Genomic DNA, 18,924 nt, shown 5'->3' with positions numbered 1-18,924 from the left:
CAGGCCTTCTCTGCAGTGGCTCCCTGTCTGTGGAATGCTCTCCCCAGGGAGGCTCACCTGGCGCCTTCATTATTCATCTTTAGGCGCCCGGCAAAAATGTTCCTTTTTAACCAGGCCTTTGGTTGACCTGATCAACATCCCATGCCCTTTTGAAATATGGCTCTTTGGGTTATTGCTTTTATTGTTATTTTATATACTATGACCTTTTTATGTGAACTGCCCTGAGACCTCCAGGTATAAGGTCTTGGAGGTTTTTGTATGCTTAGTACAGACCCATATCTTGCCTATGAAAATTTCTGAAAGTGTGTAGGATTATCCCCACCTGTTTGTACTGTTAAGATTTTGTACATATTACAACACAATTATTTTGTAGTTTTATTTTCCTCTGCAGAAACATGTGAACTATCTAGACAGTTAGTGGAACGTAAGTTGAAGAAAACAGAAACCTTTTACAAAAACAACACTTGAATTTATAATACATTCCACATCTTTCAACTGCTTTTTATTCTGTGATTTGGACAAAACTGGGGTGCCAGTCGCAGGGAGGATTCAGACACCAAGGTCTTTGCAGGCTTGCAGCCTTGGGATGTTCCTGGATCTGCTGATGAACCTGGATTTTTGGGTTGCAACAGTGCTCAGGAATGCCTTTTTCCGAACTCTAACGAGTTAGGAGGTTGCAGCACTTTTCTCCAGGCTCACACCTCATAATCATCCATGCTTCTGTAACCGTACAGCCAAAAAAGTGGGCTGTTCAAGGGCAAGGAAATGGAGGGTGGGGAAGTAGAAAGGCCTGTGTGGCAGGGAATGGGAAGCACAAAACTGGAATCTCCTTCCTCGCATGGGCTTTTGTATCCTGCCTCAGTAGCCCCTGATGGATTCTAAGCTAAGGAGACACAGCAAATGATATAGGCCTAATTACTGGGCTAAGAAATGTATACAGCACTCTGAATAATGCAATGCAGGGATGGGTAATTTATAGCACACATACCAGATGCAGGCTGCCAAGTCCCTTTTACAGCTTGTGGGCTGGCGGGAGCCATGGCTGTGTGCAGCGCCTGAAATATCCCCCCGCAGGGTATGGCAGCTGACTGTGGCATTGCCACCTAAGCTCTGCAAAGTTATGTATAATCTCATAACTTTGAGAAAAGTCCAGGTGGCTCAACCAAACTGACAACAGGCACCACTGTTGCCATGACAGAGAGACATCAAGGCCTCAGAATGGGAAACAAAACTGCCCTGAAAGGCCTAATGGAAAACTGAAAAATAGCCTCTCTATAAAACAAGTTATATAATGACATGCCTCATGCTGAAGCTTCAAAGAATCTGTGAAGCGTGCAAACAAACACACACACACACACACACACACACACACCCCTTGCAAGAAATAGTATGGAGGGAATATTTATTCAAAAGCAATAACTAAATACAAGAATGTATGGATATCTGTTTACATTCACAGTGGACCAGACAGGTGGTGCTTAATTTAATGGATAAGAGTAAACAGAATCATCATTGCCAGACTGGCTCAACTGAAGAACTAGAAAGGGTAAACCACATGTTAATATATACAGACATCAATGTGCAGACAGGAATGGAACAGCTCAGAGCTTTTGCAAAGCCCCTTTGGATGAAACTGATTATCTGGTCCCATTTTGGTTTGGATTCAAGCCTGGGTACGGCACCAAAACCACCTTGGTTGCCGGGATGGATGACCTCTGTAGAGAAAGACACATGGAGTGTGCAACCTTCTCATCTTTCCTTTACCTCCTGCCAGCATTTGATACCATCTACCATGATATTTTACTGCACTGACTTTGTGGGTTAGATGGAGGAGACCTGTTAATTGGGCCCCCAAGCAGTTTAGGGCATTAAAGGCAAGTAACAGCACAACGCGGGTGGCGCTGTGGCCTAAACCACAGAGCCTAGGGCTTGCCGATCAGAAGGTCAGCGGTTCAAATCCCTGCGACGGGGTGAGTTCCTGTTGCTCCTGCTCCTGCCAACCTACCACTTCCAAAGCACGTTAAAGTGCAAGTAGATAAATAGGTACTGCTCCGGTGGGAAGGTAAAGGGCATTTCCGTGTGCTGCTTTGGTTCACCAGAAGCGGCTTAGTCATGCTGGCCACATGACCCGGAAGCTGTATACTGGCTCCCTTGGCCAGTAAAGCGAGGTGAGCGCCGCAACCCCAGAGTCGTCCATGACTGGACCGAATGGTCAGGGGTCCCTTTACCTTTACCTAACAGCACCTTGTACTGGTGCTGCAAGTAGAAGAATTCTGCCCCTACCTGCCCACCTCATGGCACATCTGCCAGGCCTTTTCCATTTAACTCCCCCCCCCCAATGCCTTTTTATAAAGCTTCTGGATGAGGTAACTACTGACTGGTGAGCTTGACATTGACACCAGGGAAGGCCTTGAACAGATAATTCAACAGTCAGTCTGTTAGCATTTAGAAAAGGATGCTATGATTACTAAGACCCAGCATAGATTTCTCAGAAATAAGTCATGCCAGACCAATCTGATTTCTTTTTTTGATGGAATTACAAACTTGGTGGGATCAGGGAAATCCTGTGGACATAGTGTATCTTGATTTCAGTAAGGCTTTTGACAAAGTCCCCCATGATTTTTTTGTGAGGAAGCTGGTAAAATGTGGGTTGAATGAAATAACTGTTAGGTGGATTTGTAGTTGGTTGACTGACCGAACCCAAAGTGTACTCATTAATGGTTCCTCATCATCCTGGGGAAAAGTGACAAGTGGGGTGCTGCAGGGTTCTGTCCTGGGCCCGTTGTTGTTTAACATATTTATAAATGACTTGGACGAAGGAATTGAGGGGATTCTCAGCAGATTTGCAGATGACACCAAACTGGGAGGGGTAGCTAATGCCACAGAAGAGAGAAACAGAATTCAAAATGACCTTAACAGGTTGCAGAACTGGGCACAAGCTAACAAAATGAATGTCAATAGGGACAAATGTAAGGTTCTGCACTTAGGCAGAAAGAACCAGATGCGCAAATATAGTTTGGGGGACACCTGGCTTACTAGCAGTACATGTGAAAAGGATCTAGGGGTCTTGGTGGACCACAAGCTTAACATGAGTCAACAGTGTGATGCAGCAGCAAAAAAAGCTAATGCTATTCTAGGCTTCATTAACAGAAGTATAGTGTCACCTTGGGCCAGTCATTGCATCTCAGCCTACCCTACCTCACAGGGTTGTTGTGGGGATTAAATGAGGAGGGAGAAAAGTATGCATGGTTCCCTCAGCTCCTTGGGAAAAAGTGGGATATAAATGCAGTGAATGACTGAATGACTTAATATTTAGGGTATCTGCAATCATTGGAAGAAGGAAAAAAGAGGGGTGAGTATGCACATACAGCCTAATGGCCCTTTCCAATGCAGAGAAACATGCATGTACACACGCACATCCCACCTCTACACAATTTCTCCAGCTTCCTTCCCACAATGAAGATAGTCCCACACATTTTCGAAGAAGCCACCTCGTGCCAATTTCTTATTTATGGAAACACCCTCCAGGCTCCTTTTTACATCTTCACAACTGTCACTTCACATATATGTTGACACCAACACACACACATGCTCACACGTACCCTATTCCTTATCAAGATGCCCAACTGGAGTCCAATGCAATTGGGAGTCCAGGCTGCGACTGCTTCCATAGGAAGTGATACGCAATCCGTACAGCACTTACGTTCCTACAGTGCTGGATTCAAAGCAACAGTGCCTAACCAGAAATACCAACCATTCCCCTAGAAAAACTAAAACAGCACAAGAACCCTCTCAAACTGCTGTTGTGGTGGTAACTCTAGGGAAAGCAGCTGGAGTACACAAACTGAAGTTTCCAACAACATGCTGAGCTACAAATACCAGATAGTACACGGTAGCCAAGTTTTCCCCGGTGTTGTTTAAAAGCCTACAAAATGCTAAGAACCTGAAGGGTTGGCTTGCATGTGTTGTTGTTGTTTTAATTAATGACATAATAACCTCTGGTTCAGAGGAGACAAACAGAGGTAGGACACACTGTTCCAAAAAGTCATTTAGTGGCCACTACCAGACAATACCAATTTGCACGGTGACATTGGAAATTGAGTTTTCTACATCTTATATGTTTTACCAAGATTCTAAATGAAATTCAGAGTAATTAAGGCTTGTTGCGTAAAGGGACTGTGTGGTGTCTCTGCAACTTCCAACGTGGTTCGGGCAGCAAAGAGAGTGCTGGCTGTGAAATATTTTATTTGGGGTGGGGGGGGGGTGCAACCAGGACACTTTTCTTCTTCAAATTTACACTTTCTGGACTATCACCCAACTCACTTCTAACCTGTTGTGCTGCACACAGACTTTGAAGGAATATCAATGCTGAGTAATTTTAAAATGCTTAAAAAAAAAAAAAGCATTGCAAAATACAAACTGAAGCACATTTCTGAAACACAGAGCACATTCAACACAGGATACAAAACGCAGAAAGACAGAGGGTGACACAGGGGCACTAATCCTCAATTTAACCCAGGAAGAAGTACTCATCTGGGGCCTGGCTCATCCTGAACTCAGACAGTGGGGCCTAGCTGCTCTTGCTCTGACCTCTGTTCTCCAAGATAGCAAAGGCTGGATTCATGCTGCCTCCAACAAAGGTGAGCCAAGGAATAAACTCTGCTTCCTTCATTGAGCAAGTTTAAAAAAAATAAAATTCCATGCAATATAAAACAGACCAGAAAATGAATGTGTTCCTAAAATTAAGTGCATTCAACTTTCTCCAAATGAATTTCAAAGAAATTGTCATTTAACTTACCTTTCAAAGAATAAAAAAAAATCTTAAATACAGTGGTACCTCGGGTTAAGTACTTAATTCGTTCCAGAGGTCTGTTCTTAACCTGAAACTGTTCTTAACCTGAAGCACCACTTTAGCTAATGGGGCCTCCCGCTGCCACCACGCTGCCAGAGCATGATTTCTGTTCTCATCCTGAAGCAAAGTTCTTAACCCGAGGTACTATTTCTGGGATAGCGGAGTCTGTAACCTGAAGCGTATGTAACCTGAAGCGTATGTAACCCAAGGTACCACTGTACAATCATTTTCGAGAACTACAGTGTTGTGTCTCTGACTTCTCCCTCACTAATAATTCAATCACATACCCCCCATTTGCTGGTCTGTCCACACCACCACTTACAATGCCTTAATAGGTCCCTAACCATGATTTGGCATTTAACATATTCCAAAAATTTCACCTTTCATTTAAGTCAAAGGAAATGTCTGTTCATAGAGCTATGGCACTAGTGATCGTTGTGAAGAATTATACTGTGAAAATGCAAGCCTGAAATTTACATCACAAATGTAGTCAATTACAGGCAGAATTTTTTTGGGGGGGGAGTTCACATTCCAAGTTAGCTAAGATTTTCCCACTGGCAATGGATTTTGAGACACCTGAAGGTCAGCTAATCCAAACCCCATGTCTTAAGGTAAAATTAACTGCATATAAAATAGCTTATATCAAATCCAGATGCTTAAAAGTCTAAGTTCACCAGCTAATCTGGGTTGGTGCTGGAAAATTCCTTCCTGAGCCAAAACGGGGATCCAAAGCATTATTTAAGGCAATGCATATACTCTTACTGTTTTTAAAAGTCTAAGTCTACATCCGTCAACTATTTGCCAGGGAAAAAAAACGGGAAAAGAATGTCTATGTAACACCATATGACCCACTTAATTAGCAAGGAAAAAAATGCATAAATTCCTTATGCTTAAAAGAGGGAAGCAAGAAACCTGAACTCTTCAGACTCAGCAGACTGAAGTTACAATTTTTGTTAAAGCAACCAACCTTCTCCTTCTACCACTTCCTCACTGTGCTACTAAATTGTCTTAACATTTTCTGTTTCCATTCCCAAAAATGTAACAGATCTTTTGTCAATCGATATGACAAAACTAACATCCATACAGGCCTAGACATTTTAATGAGCTGCATTTAGGAACACCTGCTCAGTGTAACTGAATTTGAAAGGAGAAACAAACCCACAAAACACAAGTGTTGGTCCATTTATCCTCCATCCCTGAGCGCTTCTCATTTTGTAGTTAATAAAAAGCCATGCAGGAAGAAAGATAAGAGAGGGATGGTTTGTAACTGAGATAGCAGTCCCTTTAATCCATTAGGTTTACATTTTAAAATATCCAAAGTAGGTGTCGCACTTTCAGAGATCGCCGCTTTGTGCCACTATTAAAAATTCATGTTTCAGCTCTGAAAATGGCAGCTGCATTCTATTTACAAAATTAACTCCAATCAGAGTTGACAGCAGCAAAGCAGCCCATCTCACCAGCTCAACAAGAGCTGTTTGTCATTCTCCCCTTGGCCCACTTCACATTTGACAAGTGACAAGACATTTATAATACAGTAACAAATGCTCCAATTTATTCACCCAACCTAAACAAATGTAGACAGCGCTGGTTGCTGTTGCTAATCCATGCCAGAAAATGCCATGCTATTCCTTTCCCATTTGTCTGTCTACTAATCAGACTGGAACAATGCTCTCTTGTGGGTGCCTCGCTAACCCTTTTGCCTCTCTCCCTCCACTGCTAACTTTTTACAGACCCCATTTTACTGGGAGTGACTTTGGGGGTGGGGGAGTAAAGATTAAATTCAAAAAAACTGTCATTGGAAAATCGCACCTCCAATGAATACAGAACACATCCTAACTTTTATCAGAACCAAGCTGATTTTTAAATGCCATGCATAGATGAGCCACATATAGATCTGTTAGTTTCTGAAACAGATTAAGTTATCTGGCAAATTTCCTCTGCATATTATTGTGGGGAACGTTGTTCTATATCATGAGCAGGATATCATGTTTGTTACTATGATTTGCATTTTTGTGTTTTTATATTGTGAACTGCCCTGTGATCTTTGGGTAAAGGGCAGTGTAGAAATTTAATAAATAACAATTCACAGACAGACTTGCACAGGGAGGAAATTAACAGGATCATTGTAGGTTGTTTTATTTTGCTCAAGTAAGGTGCATGGCAAATGCCTTGATTACAAGATCTAATAGGGGAATTAAATGCCAATCTGTGAAACACCCTTCCTCAAAATAATACAACTTGTTGTCCTTACTAAGGCATGGGGAAAATATGCATATTCAACACTTACAGTCAGATAAAGAAACATCAGCTAATACAACTATTACAAGCCCTTCCTTTAATAAGGAAAATTATTTATTACTATCTTGGCAGTGGTTTAAATATTATTATAAATACCCGAGTTTAATATAAAACTTCCATGTCTTTTAGTGAATCCAGTCTTACCATTAAAAAAATGGACAGGCCCTTTATGAACCAAATATTCAGTAATTATCAGCACAAGTCCCTCTAATTCTAAAAAGAGGTATATTGCATGTTTCCATTTTCTCCACTAGCCATTACAAGCTTGATGCAAGTTTTGATTCTTCTTGGATTTTTGTGTGGAAAAAAACAAACCAAACAAGCAAACTGGTTAGATGACAACTCATTAACAACCAGTTAAAATGCCCACAGCTTCCCTTTTGAGGAAGTGTGTAATGGCCCAGTTCAGACATTCCTATCTCAGTTTATTATGCCAAGATATGCCCAAACCTCCTGCTCCTACAAAGTCCTTTTGCTAAAGCTGCAATCACCAAGAAACCTGCAATTAATCAGTTTCCTGTTTTGTTCAAATCAGAAAACTATGGTTACCAGCTTCAGAACAAGCCAGGGTATTAAACTAACTTCAAACTGTAGTTTACTATCCTGACTTGTTCCAAAGCTGGCAACCAAAAATCAGAAGAAATGGAAAACTGTGGTTTATTAGAGACTCCTTGGTTTAAAAACGGTGAAGAGAAGATATAAGAGGCAGTGTGAGTGCATATCTCAACTTAATCAGCTGAGGTATGATTGCCTAAAATACAACCAATGATGGCCAATTAACTCATGACTGTGGCTCCAATACACTCTTCTCCTCCACCCTGCTGCTTATGAAATAACACTAGAAGATTTACCAAAGTTTTCAGCAACTATACCGTTTTCTCATTTGCATTCTTAACTAGACAAAAAAGTTATTTCTTCAAATAAATGGTATGTAAAGATAATCACTGCCTGCATCCAAAGCAGGATCACATCAGCACAAGGATTTATGTTTGCATGATTGAACTTTCTTGACTCTCCTCCCACACACTGGCAGAGGAAGAGGAGTGTGGGGGGAGTGCACCACCCCCGGCAGCGCGATTCTGGTGGGGTGCCATCGCAGCTCCCCCCCCGCCTGTGCTGGACGCCACGCCCCTGCAGGCAGTGCACCAGCCCTGCCCAGCCTGCTCTCCGCCCCCCGCCCCCCCCCAGTGCCGGAGCATGAAGCTCCGCTACTGCTCCCGCCATGTGTCCCTGAAATCTGTTTTGGGGGTTACCCCAAACCTCCAGAGTATATTTGAGGAGGGTGTAGGGAGGGAGAGGATAGGAGGGACTATGCTGTTGTGCAAGCGCAAATCTTTGTGTTGACGGAACACATTAGTCAGATACTTCCCCATAAAATTGCCATGGAAATACATGAAAGCTGCATTTCAATTCTGTACCAGAAAATATCCCACAAGTTCTGTAGTGCACTTTGATACAGCATGCGCTGTTTTCTCTCATATGGCAAATATTAGCTTCAGGAGGAGATTTAAAACCAGAGGAAATGTGCAGGGCAAAGGATTAAAAAAGACACCCGCATAATGGATCCATTCCAACTTTCTGGTCTGCTGAACTTTACATACATACATACATACATACATACATACATCACACACACACACACACACACACTTGTTAATTCCTGCAACATATTTAGTTGTACCCCTAAATAAAGAGGTGAATGAGTGATGAAATGCATGTGCATAAATACTTATTCAAAGGCTCTGATTCTTTAGGGAAGCCCACAGTGACCTGTTGTATCAATGTGAGTTCCATTTGACGTCCCAGTCATTACTTCCCTTCCGAGTAATGGATTACAGCCAACCTTTGGCCACCAAGGAGTTAATTAATAATAGCAAGCAAGCACGTGTGGACATGGCAAAAGGCAGAGAGCCACAAAAGATGCAGAGCTTGGGAAAGAAATAATCCACAAAACTGAACCAAAAAGCCACATTCTTATGCAAAACCAGACTTCCTGTTCCCATCCCACTCCCCCTTCACCCCACTGACAGAAAGCCCTTAAAAGAATGTCTGGCCCAACAACAGAAAGGTGCTAGCCATATAAATAGTCACTCATTTCTGTATCCTTTCAGCCAACCTTCTAAATGCCCACTGGGGCAGTTTCCCATTGCCAGAAATTCAAGGTCAATATGAAAGTTTTGAAGCGCTTGTCCCAAGTATTCAGGAACAGTTCCTAAAGCAATGAAAAGAGAAGTGCTTTTTTATATATAAAAAGGGGTTGGGGGGATCCTTCCTATAATGCAGTGGAGAGCATGCCAGTAACACAACTGAAGCAGGAGTAAGGGAACATGTCTTGCCTTTAGCAGACAGAAAATAAATTTGCAGCATTATATATATGCCCCCACAAAACTAACTTATAGCAAAAATCACAGGGATAGGGAGAAAGAAGGAGGAGAATTTAGTGGGCACTGACCACAATGCTACATCAAGATCTAGAATGTTGTTCCTACGGGGATTGTTGTTGTTGTTGTTGTTAAACATTTCATTAATCAGGATTGTATCCAAGAAAATTACTGTGCCTCCAGCAATGGGACTTCCTCTCCTCCTCCCCCCAGCCCCCCAATCTGCACTAGAGCAACCCTGGATCCTCTGTGGTGAATGTTGGAATCACTAGAGAGGGGTGGGGGGAGGTTCAGGGGGCACTCAGAGGAAGGAGAGGGAGAGGAAATTCCATTGCGCAAGCAGACTGTGAGTGGAATGACTTTGTTGGAAATAGCCCTCATGGTCCACAGCACAATAATTTTCACCAAGCAATGCATGTTGTGATACTTAGAATCATAGAACTGTGGAGTTGGAAGGGCACAAAATGGTTGTCTAGTCCAGTCCCCTGCGATGCAAGAATCACAGCTAATCTTCCAAGGCTTCCTGTGGATTGGGGGGTGTTATCCTGACATTCTGCAGTGCCAAAAGGAAAGAGGAAAAGGCATATTCTGTCAGAATCCCCTCTCCTCTCAACACATGAGGGAGGCACCGAGGCTCCGCCTCTTTCCAGTTCTTCCTTTACTTAAGTCCTACACGGTTAGGCATTTGCTTTTGGTAGTGCAGTTCTCCATTCACAATGTTCGAATTTCTCTCAGGAAAAATGGCTACTCATCTATCACATGCACATATGAATGTGTTCCACTTTGTGCTGGTGCTGCTTCTGATGTGGTTGGGGGTCGTCGTCCCCCCCAAGGTGGGGTTACTGCAAAACATCTACAGAAAATCGTCCATTTTGTTGCAATAAAGAAGGAGGAAGACACTTGCGTCAGGTCCAGAACAGCAAGATTTGCAATTAATGAGCCCCGCACAGAGACTTTTGTTTGTTCAACAAGGCTTCTCCCCTCTGCCCACCTGCTCCCTGCAACTGGTTCAGGGATGGGGTGGCAGCAGAACACCCTAGAACAGCATCCACGTGGAGGAGAGGGGACAATCGCTCTGACTGGCAGGCTGAATGACTGTAAATAATATGATATTGAATTCTTCCTCTTATTTTTAAATACAATGGCAACACCAGCTAGGCCACTGATAATTCGCCTACTATTACGCACAAAATCCTCAACAGCCATGCTGCTAAAAAACCCCAAGACAAAATAATTCTCTGTGTGGACCATTCCCCTTTAACCTAATTGAAGCTTAACTAGGGTTGCCATATTTCAAACAGTGAAAATCTGGACAAGTTTTTGAGCTTTTTTAGCAAATGAAGAAAGAAAGAAAGAAAGAAAGAAAGAAAGAAAGAAAGAAAGAAAGAAAGATCGCCAAAAACAACACTGCCAACATGGGTTGCCATACGTCCAGATTTTCCCAAACATTTTAGCAATTTCTGCCCGGACCCTGCTTCTGACTGCAGTATTCCGGATATGTCCGGGAAATTCCAGGCATATGGCAACCCTATCTTAACATTAAATCCAAAGCACTAGCCCTCACAATCCAAGATTCAGCAAATTTCCCTGGCACATTTCTCTCAAACATAACACGCATCATTTCTGGTTTTCCAAAACCTGTGGACTTGGTCATTAAAGACCATATGCCAACATATCCTTATGGACACTTAATACATATTCTTCCATACTTTGATTCTAAAACCAGAAGTTCTAAAGCAGCCCTAAATTTGAGAGAAATACATAATTTTTGTAATGCATGAATGCTTTAACAAGGGAGTGCTCACAAATTAACATTCCAAAATGGTTGCTTGCATCCAATTTTTGTTCCCTGCATACATTAGGAGGAGTTGTAAAAGAGATGGGGGGTGGGGTGGGGAGAAGCAGCAACAATAGAGGAAAGCATTCTTTGTGGAAATACAAAATTCTCTTCTCATGCTTATAAAATTTGATGTCATTATATATTTTACTTCCATTGCCTCCATACTTTAAGCTAACCTTGAATTCAGTAATATGTAGGCATCTTCTATAGACTTGGGACTGAGCTCTTGCCAAGTGAATTAATTGCAACAGACAGACTTCAAATACATACATAAAAGACCCTGTTAATGGGGAGGGAGGGAATAGCTTGGGATGCAGAGAAGGAAGAGTAATACGCACAGAGAAAACACTACTTAAATAACTTCTCTAGCCTATATATCAGAAGTAGCTAATACGGCCCCTTTCATCTCCCATCAGTAAGTATGGCCCTGAACACTGGCCATACTTACTGTCTGGGGCTGGTGTGAGTTATGGTCTAAAAACATGTGGATGGCACCATGTTGGCTACGCTTGTTGAAGACAAAAGAAGGAATTAACTTGTCCAAACCAACCTCAAAGTGTCTCAGTCTTCTGGTACTAGTCTAGAACTCTCTTGAGCAACAATTTCTCTGGCCACATTACTTACCCGCTTTGCAGGTCCTGCCATCTTCTTCAAGCTGGACTCCAGTGGGACAGTTACAGCTGTAAAAGGGGTCTCTTGGAGATAACAGGCACAAATGGGAGCAGCCCCCATTATTATCTTCACAGGGTGTATGAACTTAAGAAATCAGAAAAGAGAGAAGAGCATTTTACACTTTTCCAGAACGCTGAGGAGCATCAATTCTCTGAGGTAAGCTAAAAATAAACATTTCTCCCCCAGAAGTACCCTGTTCTTAACAACTCTGAAAATAATTTAAATATATATACACTTGTGGGTTTTTTTACTGTATATTACATTTTGTAGAACACATCTTTCCTAAATTTTAAGAAGAATTTAATGCTACATAATGAGGCTTAGAAAGATCTCTAGAGAAGCAATTCACACAGTGCATGTGTACACACTGACTTCGCCTGAGAAAATCCCTTTTAGGTTGCCCGCCCACCTTCAAAATGTAGTTTAGAAACTAGGTACAAAAGTTGTTTAAAGGCAAAACTGTGGCTGGAATGCATGATGCAGCTTCCCTTTAAAGAAGACGCAAGCTCAGCAAATTACTCGTACAAGATCGAAAGTAGCTTGGGGATTCTGTGGAGCAACTCCTGAAAATGTTGTAGAAGCTGCTAGGAGCCTTGTAAGCATGAGGAGAACGATCGCCTGCCACAGTTCCAGGACTGTTAAAGAGATTTCCTGTGGCAGCTTTAAAACTCCGTTTGCACAATACAACTTGTATTTACTAGTACCAAACACAATTGTAGCAAATATATCAGTCCCTCCCCTTTCACATACACATCTTCATAAAGCCAATCCGTTTTTAAGTTGTGTTTTGTTATAGTTGATTTTAACACCTCCTGGAAATAATCTCACTGGATTATGGCAACAAAAAGAAAGGCAGCCAACAATACAAAAGGGGGTAACAATTCAAGTGTGCCAAGAAAATCAGACGCCAATATTCTGTGTACTCCCAGATTATCACTGCCTTGTGCGTGGGCCATAATCAGAACAGCAATATGCAAGAACCATTTGGGGGGAGGTGGAATCCAAATCCGATCCTAGTCAAGAGACAATGGCATCTCAGCTATTTCTAGGAGATGGTATCTCCATATGCACCAGGTTTTCCTCGCTACTGGCCAGAAATACTGTGACCCAAGGGCGGGACATTCCCTCAGCTGAGAGAAATGTCAAGAATTTCAGAAAGCACCACACAACCCCATCTGGAACGCTAGGACGAACTGTAGCAGTGCACATACTCAGTGCATTTTAGTGAAGTCTTGCACCTGTTTCTCGGCTAGAGCAGATCTTAAATTCTTTTGTTTACTCCACAGTGCTTTGCTGTCAACCTATCTTCCCTATTCAAAGTACAGCCAGTACCACATCCAGAGACCAAATATTTCAGGTTTATTAGATTCAGGACCCAAGGGTCTGCTAATACTTATCTCTAAATCATGAGCTTATTGTCTACTTTCCCAATAGCATCTACAAACTACAATATTCTGAACAATGAAAAGGCTGCAAAACAAGACCACGGTGTACCATATGTTCCATATTTATTTTTATTTTACACAGAACTTCCACTGATGAAAGATAGAGGCTCCATCTACGTGGATATTTGAGGTCCTAAATCAACTGCTGCAAAGTTTCTCAATAGCTATATTGATACCTGGCATTAGTAATATTCAAAGTGGAAAACAATTCCTTAGAACAACCTGTTTAAAGAATGGCAGAGGTGGTACTATGAACAATCAATTTTAGATAAAAGCCTGAGCAGGAAAAATAGCTTGGAAATATCTTCAGAATAAAGAAATTCTATTTATTTGACTTTGCTTCCTAGCACAAAAACTAGGAATCGCCTGCATTAGCAATCTGTGCTAATCTTATCTTCTGCTGTTCTGCTCCATAAGGTTACTTAGAAATTCACTGCATCCCCACAATAATTAATAATTATAATTAACTGACTATACATTGTTGCCTTTCTAGGCTCTGCATTTGGTATTCATTTGTATGGCTCTAGCTTGTCTGATCCCTCTGACATCAAAGCAGCTAAGCCAATGACAGCCAAAGAAATTGTGACATCACCACCTGCAAAGCTCCTCTGAAACATCCCTGACATCAAGAGGCGGAAAAAATCGAGGAAGTTACTGAAGAAGTCTAGAAGTCAGAGGATGAGATGTTGCGTGCAGAAGAGCATCAGCTTGCTTCCAAGCAATTCTGAGCTCGTTGGCTATATACATGCTAGTGTTCAGTAAACATAGAGGCAGAAAAAACAGTTGAAAGCACCATGGCACGTAAGTCTGTCAAATCCAGTATTTGAGGACATGATAGTTAAAACTCACACAGCCAAGCTAAATTTCTGCCTAACCTGCTATTCATTCACAATGCTTGCTAACATCTGCATCAAAGAGATGAATCATTTATGTTCTCTCTCTGAAGTTCCTGGGTGTTCTCCCAAAGTCCCAGATTTAAAACCACACCCACTCCACATGCCTAAACTACAGCAAATAAATGTAGGAAACGTACAATACGGTTGCCTTTCAGGGCTCAAAACCTGGATGTCCATTGGTGAGTATAGTGCACTTAGTATTTCTCTCCTTTTCTCTCCCGTCCTTTTGTTGCAGGCATGAATGGAGCGAGTCTGCCAGTCCGTCCAGTACAAAGTATCCCCAGCCAGCGTCAGTGCAAACGGGTGTGTGAGGCTACCTTCCACAACTTTTTGCCTAGATTTGTGGAAGGAAAAGCATTTTAGTTGCCATAACGATTCCATGAGCCAAGATGTGAGCTCCTTAAAGGCTTCAGTCAAGATTTAAATAAAAGACAACTAACTTCCATAAACAGCAGCACATCAGTTCACCTAGAGCAGTGATGGCCAAACTCAGCCCGCCAGCTGTTTTGGGACTACAACTCCCACCATCCCTAAACAGCTGGAGGGCCAAGTTTGGCCATCACTGACCTAGAGCTATCCCAACCATACTTCAACCCTCTCTGCTGAATCATCACACATGCAAAAAATATATACATTGAGGCTGCAAATTATTTTTTTTAAAAAAAAGGCACATGGGTGTGCAACCATCTTTCTAAGCCTTCAAACACCTTGCTCTTTTTGTAGCAATAATTAGTTCCAGCTGATTTCTGTTACAGTAAATTCAAGCCACTATGCAGAATGCAAATTGCTCTGGAACACCATCAAGCCAGTAACAGAAGCGGGTGACTGTGGCAGCCTTTGCAGCATAAAAGGTTTACTTCTTTCAAGCTTATTTAGCACTACCGAAACTAAAGCACACTCAGACATGAAAACAGCCTGTTTGTATTTTCCATTACTGCTCTGAAATAATTTATTAGTTTGTAGTACAATATGAAAAGCAGCTTCATTTCCTGATGCAAAGGAATTGAGTTGACCACAGAACATGGGCATGTACTGCACAATGTTCAATGCCCAAGACCAGGGATTTCTCAAAAGAGCCCATAAGGGGAAATCTAGAGTATCTCAAACTAACTGACAGCAATGCCTACCAGGAGGAGCAGACAGGAATTCTGAATCTAAATACTGTTACACCGTACAGGGCCGCTATCCTTGCTTAACACAGTGGTCTTGAGGAGGGGTAGAGGGTTCCCAATATCACACTTGCTTCTTGGATCATTTCAACAACATCCCTTAAGCGTATGATGCAAGCTAACTGCTAGTTGTTGCTTTTTACAATCCAAGTGGCAAAATACGCCAATCAGATGTTCTGAACTATAGCAACATTACTTTATGGCAGCATTATTTTTTTAAAAGCAACCCACTGTCAAACATATCTTCCTTTAAAAGAGCAAGCACCAGTAAGTCTGAACACAATGAGAGTTTTGAGTTTCATAGCAAATGTTGTATGGCTTGATGATGAAAAATCTTTACAGTGGTACCTTGGGTTTGCATATGTCTTGGTTTGCATACATTTTGGATTACAAACATGTCAAACCTGGAAGTGCGTGTCCCGGTTTGCAACCTTTTTTGGGATTAGAACCCCCCCTTTTGGGGGGGATTACAAACAAATTTTTGGGGGATTACGAACAAATTTTGTTTGGAGGCCCCACTGGCGAATGTGCGCCTTGGGTTACAACCTGTTTTGGTTTACAAATGGACCTCCAGAATGGATTATGGTTGTAAACCAAGGTACCACTGTAGTCTGACAGTTTGAGAAACGTAAAATTTATGTGAGGAGGAAAGAACACGAACACACATGCCACATACCTGAAAGAGCCGTCCAGATTTGCTCTGTGAATGAAACTCAGTTTTGCATCAGCCCAATAAAGCTTTTGTTCCTCAAGATCTATGGTGAGTCCATTAGGCCAGTAAATGTCAGAATCCACAATTATTTTCCGAACACTGCTGTCCATTCCAGCACGCTCTATTCTAGGTGTCTCCCCCCAGTCTGTCCAATACATGTACCTAGAAAGTATTAAAAATACAAGTGTTATGGTGGTGGAATAGTCTCCTGAAGTTCATGTGCCTCTGAAATCTAAAAGGAAAAACCGCCAGAATAACAAAGGTTCCTTTAAAACTTGAGCACCATCTGTTTAAATGTTATACCTTAACTGACTGGTTCTAGAACAAAGTGAGCAACCTGCAGGCCAACTTGCAGCCCTCTACTTCCTTCAGTATGCCTCCTCCCCCAAGAAAGGTGGCCACGGATCCTGATAATGTTGCCCACCCCCCATCTAGAAGAAAAAAAGTATTGCCTAGAGTGCCCTGAAAAATTGACTTGAAAACCGACTCTTACCCCCCCTTTTTAAAAAAAAAAATCTCTGTGTATTTGCACAATGGCTCTGGTGGAACCTCTAAGCTTATGTTAGCACAGATTTCATAAGATGCAAATAGCTACATGCTGCATTCAATCTTTCAATCTACAATTTTATTTTCAGTGGCGTAATATAAGCTCTTCCATGTAACACAAAAATTAATATTGCACCTGGTTAAATAGAAGAGTTGAGCAACAACTTATTTATTATGCACTTCTGGCAATTAATCAGAGACAACTGAGCCAAACTGACAATAGCACAAGAACCTAAGTTAAACTGGTTTATATATGCCAAAGAATACAGGTGCAATGGATACAAATTATATACAAACAATAATGCCTATGCATCACATTTCACATCTAATTTTATAGTAGTAAATTACCTATTACTAGGCAGCATGCTGACATTAAGGATACAAAGATAAATGTACTGTATACTAGCAATAAATTCATGCTGAGGCTGATTTCACACCCTTCCTCTTAACCTTAAGATACCACAGCTATGCAACAGGGGACAATATACTTTCCATTCAGGAATCAAGTGCATGGACTTTTAAAACCTTAAAAAAACAACAACCCAGGAGTGCTGTTCCACAAGAAGAGGGATTTCTCATTTGTTAGCTTGTGTTTATGCAATGCACAATGTTCCTCCGAGATACAGAGTGAATAGACAGGTGCAGAAAGAACAACAACTCTCTAAAAATTAAACACGTCAGGAAAGGAAAAACAAACTCTGAGAAAATGTAAATGATTTATAGGCTGTTTCAAATTTTCAACTGGAGGATCACCTATAGACTGAAGACAGACACTTTGCTAAGTCCAAAAGTGAATGTGAAGTTCCTTCTATACAAAAGTAATTTCCTCTCCTAACGAAACAAGGTTCATCTACCCAGCATACAAGAATACAACATAAACAGCAAGGCTGTTAATTTCACTGTACACAGGTTGTACATTGACAATAAAGATATTACAGTGGTACCTTGGGTTACAGACGCTTCAGGTTACAGATGCTTCAGGTTACAGACTCCGCTAACCCAGAAATAGTACCTCGGATTAAGAACTTTGCTTCAGGAGGAAAACAGAAATTGTGCGGCAGCGACGCAGCGGTAGTGGGAGGCCCCATTAGCTAAAGTGGTACCTCAGGTTAAGAACAGTTTCAGGTTAAAAATGGACCTCCAGAATGAATTAAGTTCTTAACCTGAGGTACCACTGTATCATCATCATCATCATCATCATCATCATTATTGGTCTACTTCACTGTTTTGTTTTCCTTACAGTCAAGCATTACATGAGGAAAACGTTGTTGTTTTTAAAAATCAAGGACTACTTAGGTCCTGTGAAGAAAATTCACCAACTACTTAACATTTATACTCATTGTTGGCATACTGAGGTTGTGGTCGAATCAGTTTGTGAAGCTTTTCCAGAAAGTATTGTTAAAAAGGCCATACAATGGAATGCTAGGTAAACACATCAAAGTGTTCCTAGTTAAGGTCAAACATTCCCAAAGACAATAGGAAAATCAAAACATAATACCAAATCCTACACAATTTATGCAGTTATTGTAGTCTACTTACATTCTTTTCCAAACAAGTTGCGATCCAAAGCGGATAAAAGAGACAAGAAAAAGGCATAACCGTTTGATATGGAAACACTGTCATTAAATGCACGGGGAGACAATGCTAGTAAAGGCCATTGAAAGGTAAATGCCATACCAAAACATGCCAGAGGAGCGCACCTATTAAAATAGCCCCCCCCCCCCCAGTCTGTGAAACACGCTAAGAAAAGCCAGGACATTCTGGAAGACTGACATAATCGCAAATTTAGTTAAGCAGTATGGAAAAAAATGCCAACTGAGAGTCTTTTGAAAGCAAGGCCATAGTTAACTAATGAATTGTTCCACTAGTGAAGGAGAGAGACACAAGGAGTGCAACGTTTATTTGTATTTTATTTATTTTTTGGATGTCTATCCTGCCATTAAGGGCATCTACCCTCAAAAACGCAACTTTTAGATGCCTAATATCAACAAAGACAAAGCATGAATAACTCTTCCCGTCCCCCCACCCCACCCGGGCCCAGCTCTTGTGAAACTTGTCTGCAATAGGGCAAACAAGTTCCACCAGAGGAGCTATGAATAATTTGCAATCAAAT

At 41.6% G+C, this 18,924-nt stretch overlaps 1 protein-coding gene across 1 annotated transcript in view; it reads right to left on the bottom strand.

Annotated features, from left to right (window-relative positions):
• LRP5 (LDL receptor related protein 5) overlaps window positions 1–18,924 on the bottom strand; it is a 121,088-nt gene that overhangs the window by 55,561 nt on the left and 46,603 nt on the right. Inside the window, exons 3-5 of the mRNA XM_079990671.1 lie at window positions 16,230–16,427; window positions 14,522–14,718; window positions 11,996–12,127 (exon numbers count right to left, since the gene is read on the bottom strand). Of these exons, the coding sequence (XP_079846797.1) occupies window positions 11,996–12,127; window positions 14,522–14,718; window positions 16,230–16,427 (527 nt within the window). The remainder of the gene's footprint in view (window positions 1–11,995; window positions 12,128–14,521; window positions 14,719–16,229; window positions 16,428–18,924) is intronic.

Source organism: Podarcis cretensis, assembly GCF_951804945.1.
Source record: "Podarcis cretensis genome assembly, chromosome: 1".
Taxonomy (NCBI): domain Eukaryota; kingdom Metazoa; phylum Chordata; class Lepidosauria; order Squamata; family Lacertidae; genus Podarcis; species Podarcis cretensis.
Note: the sequence above shows the minus strand (reverse complement) of the source record. Positions and strands in the feature narration are given on the sequence as shown.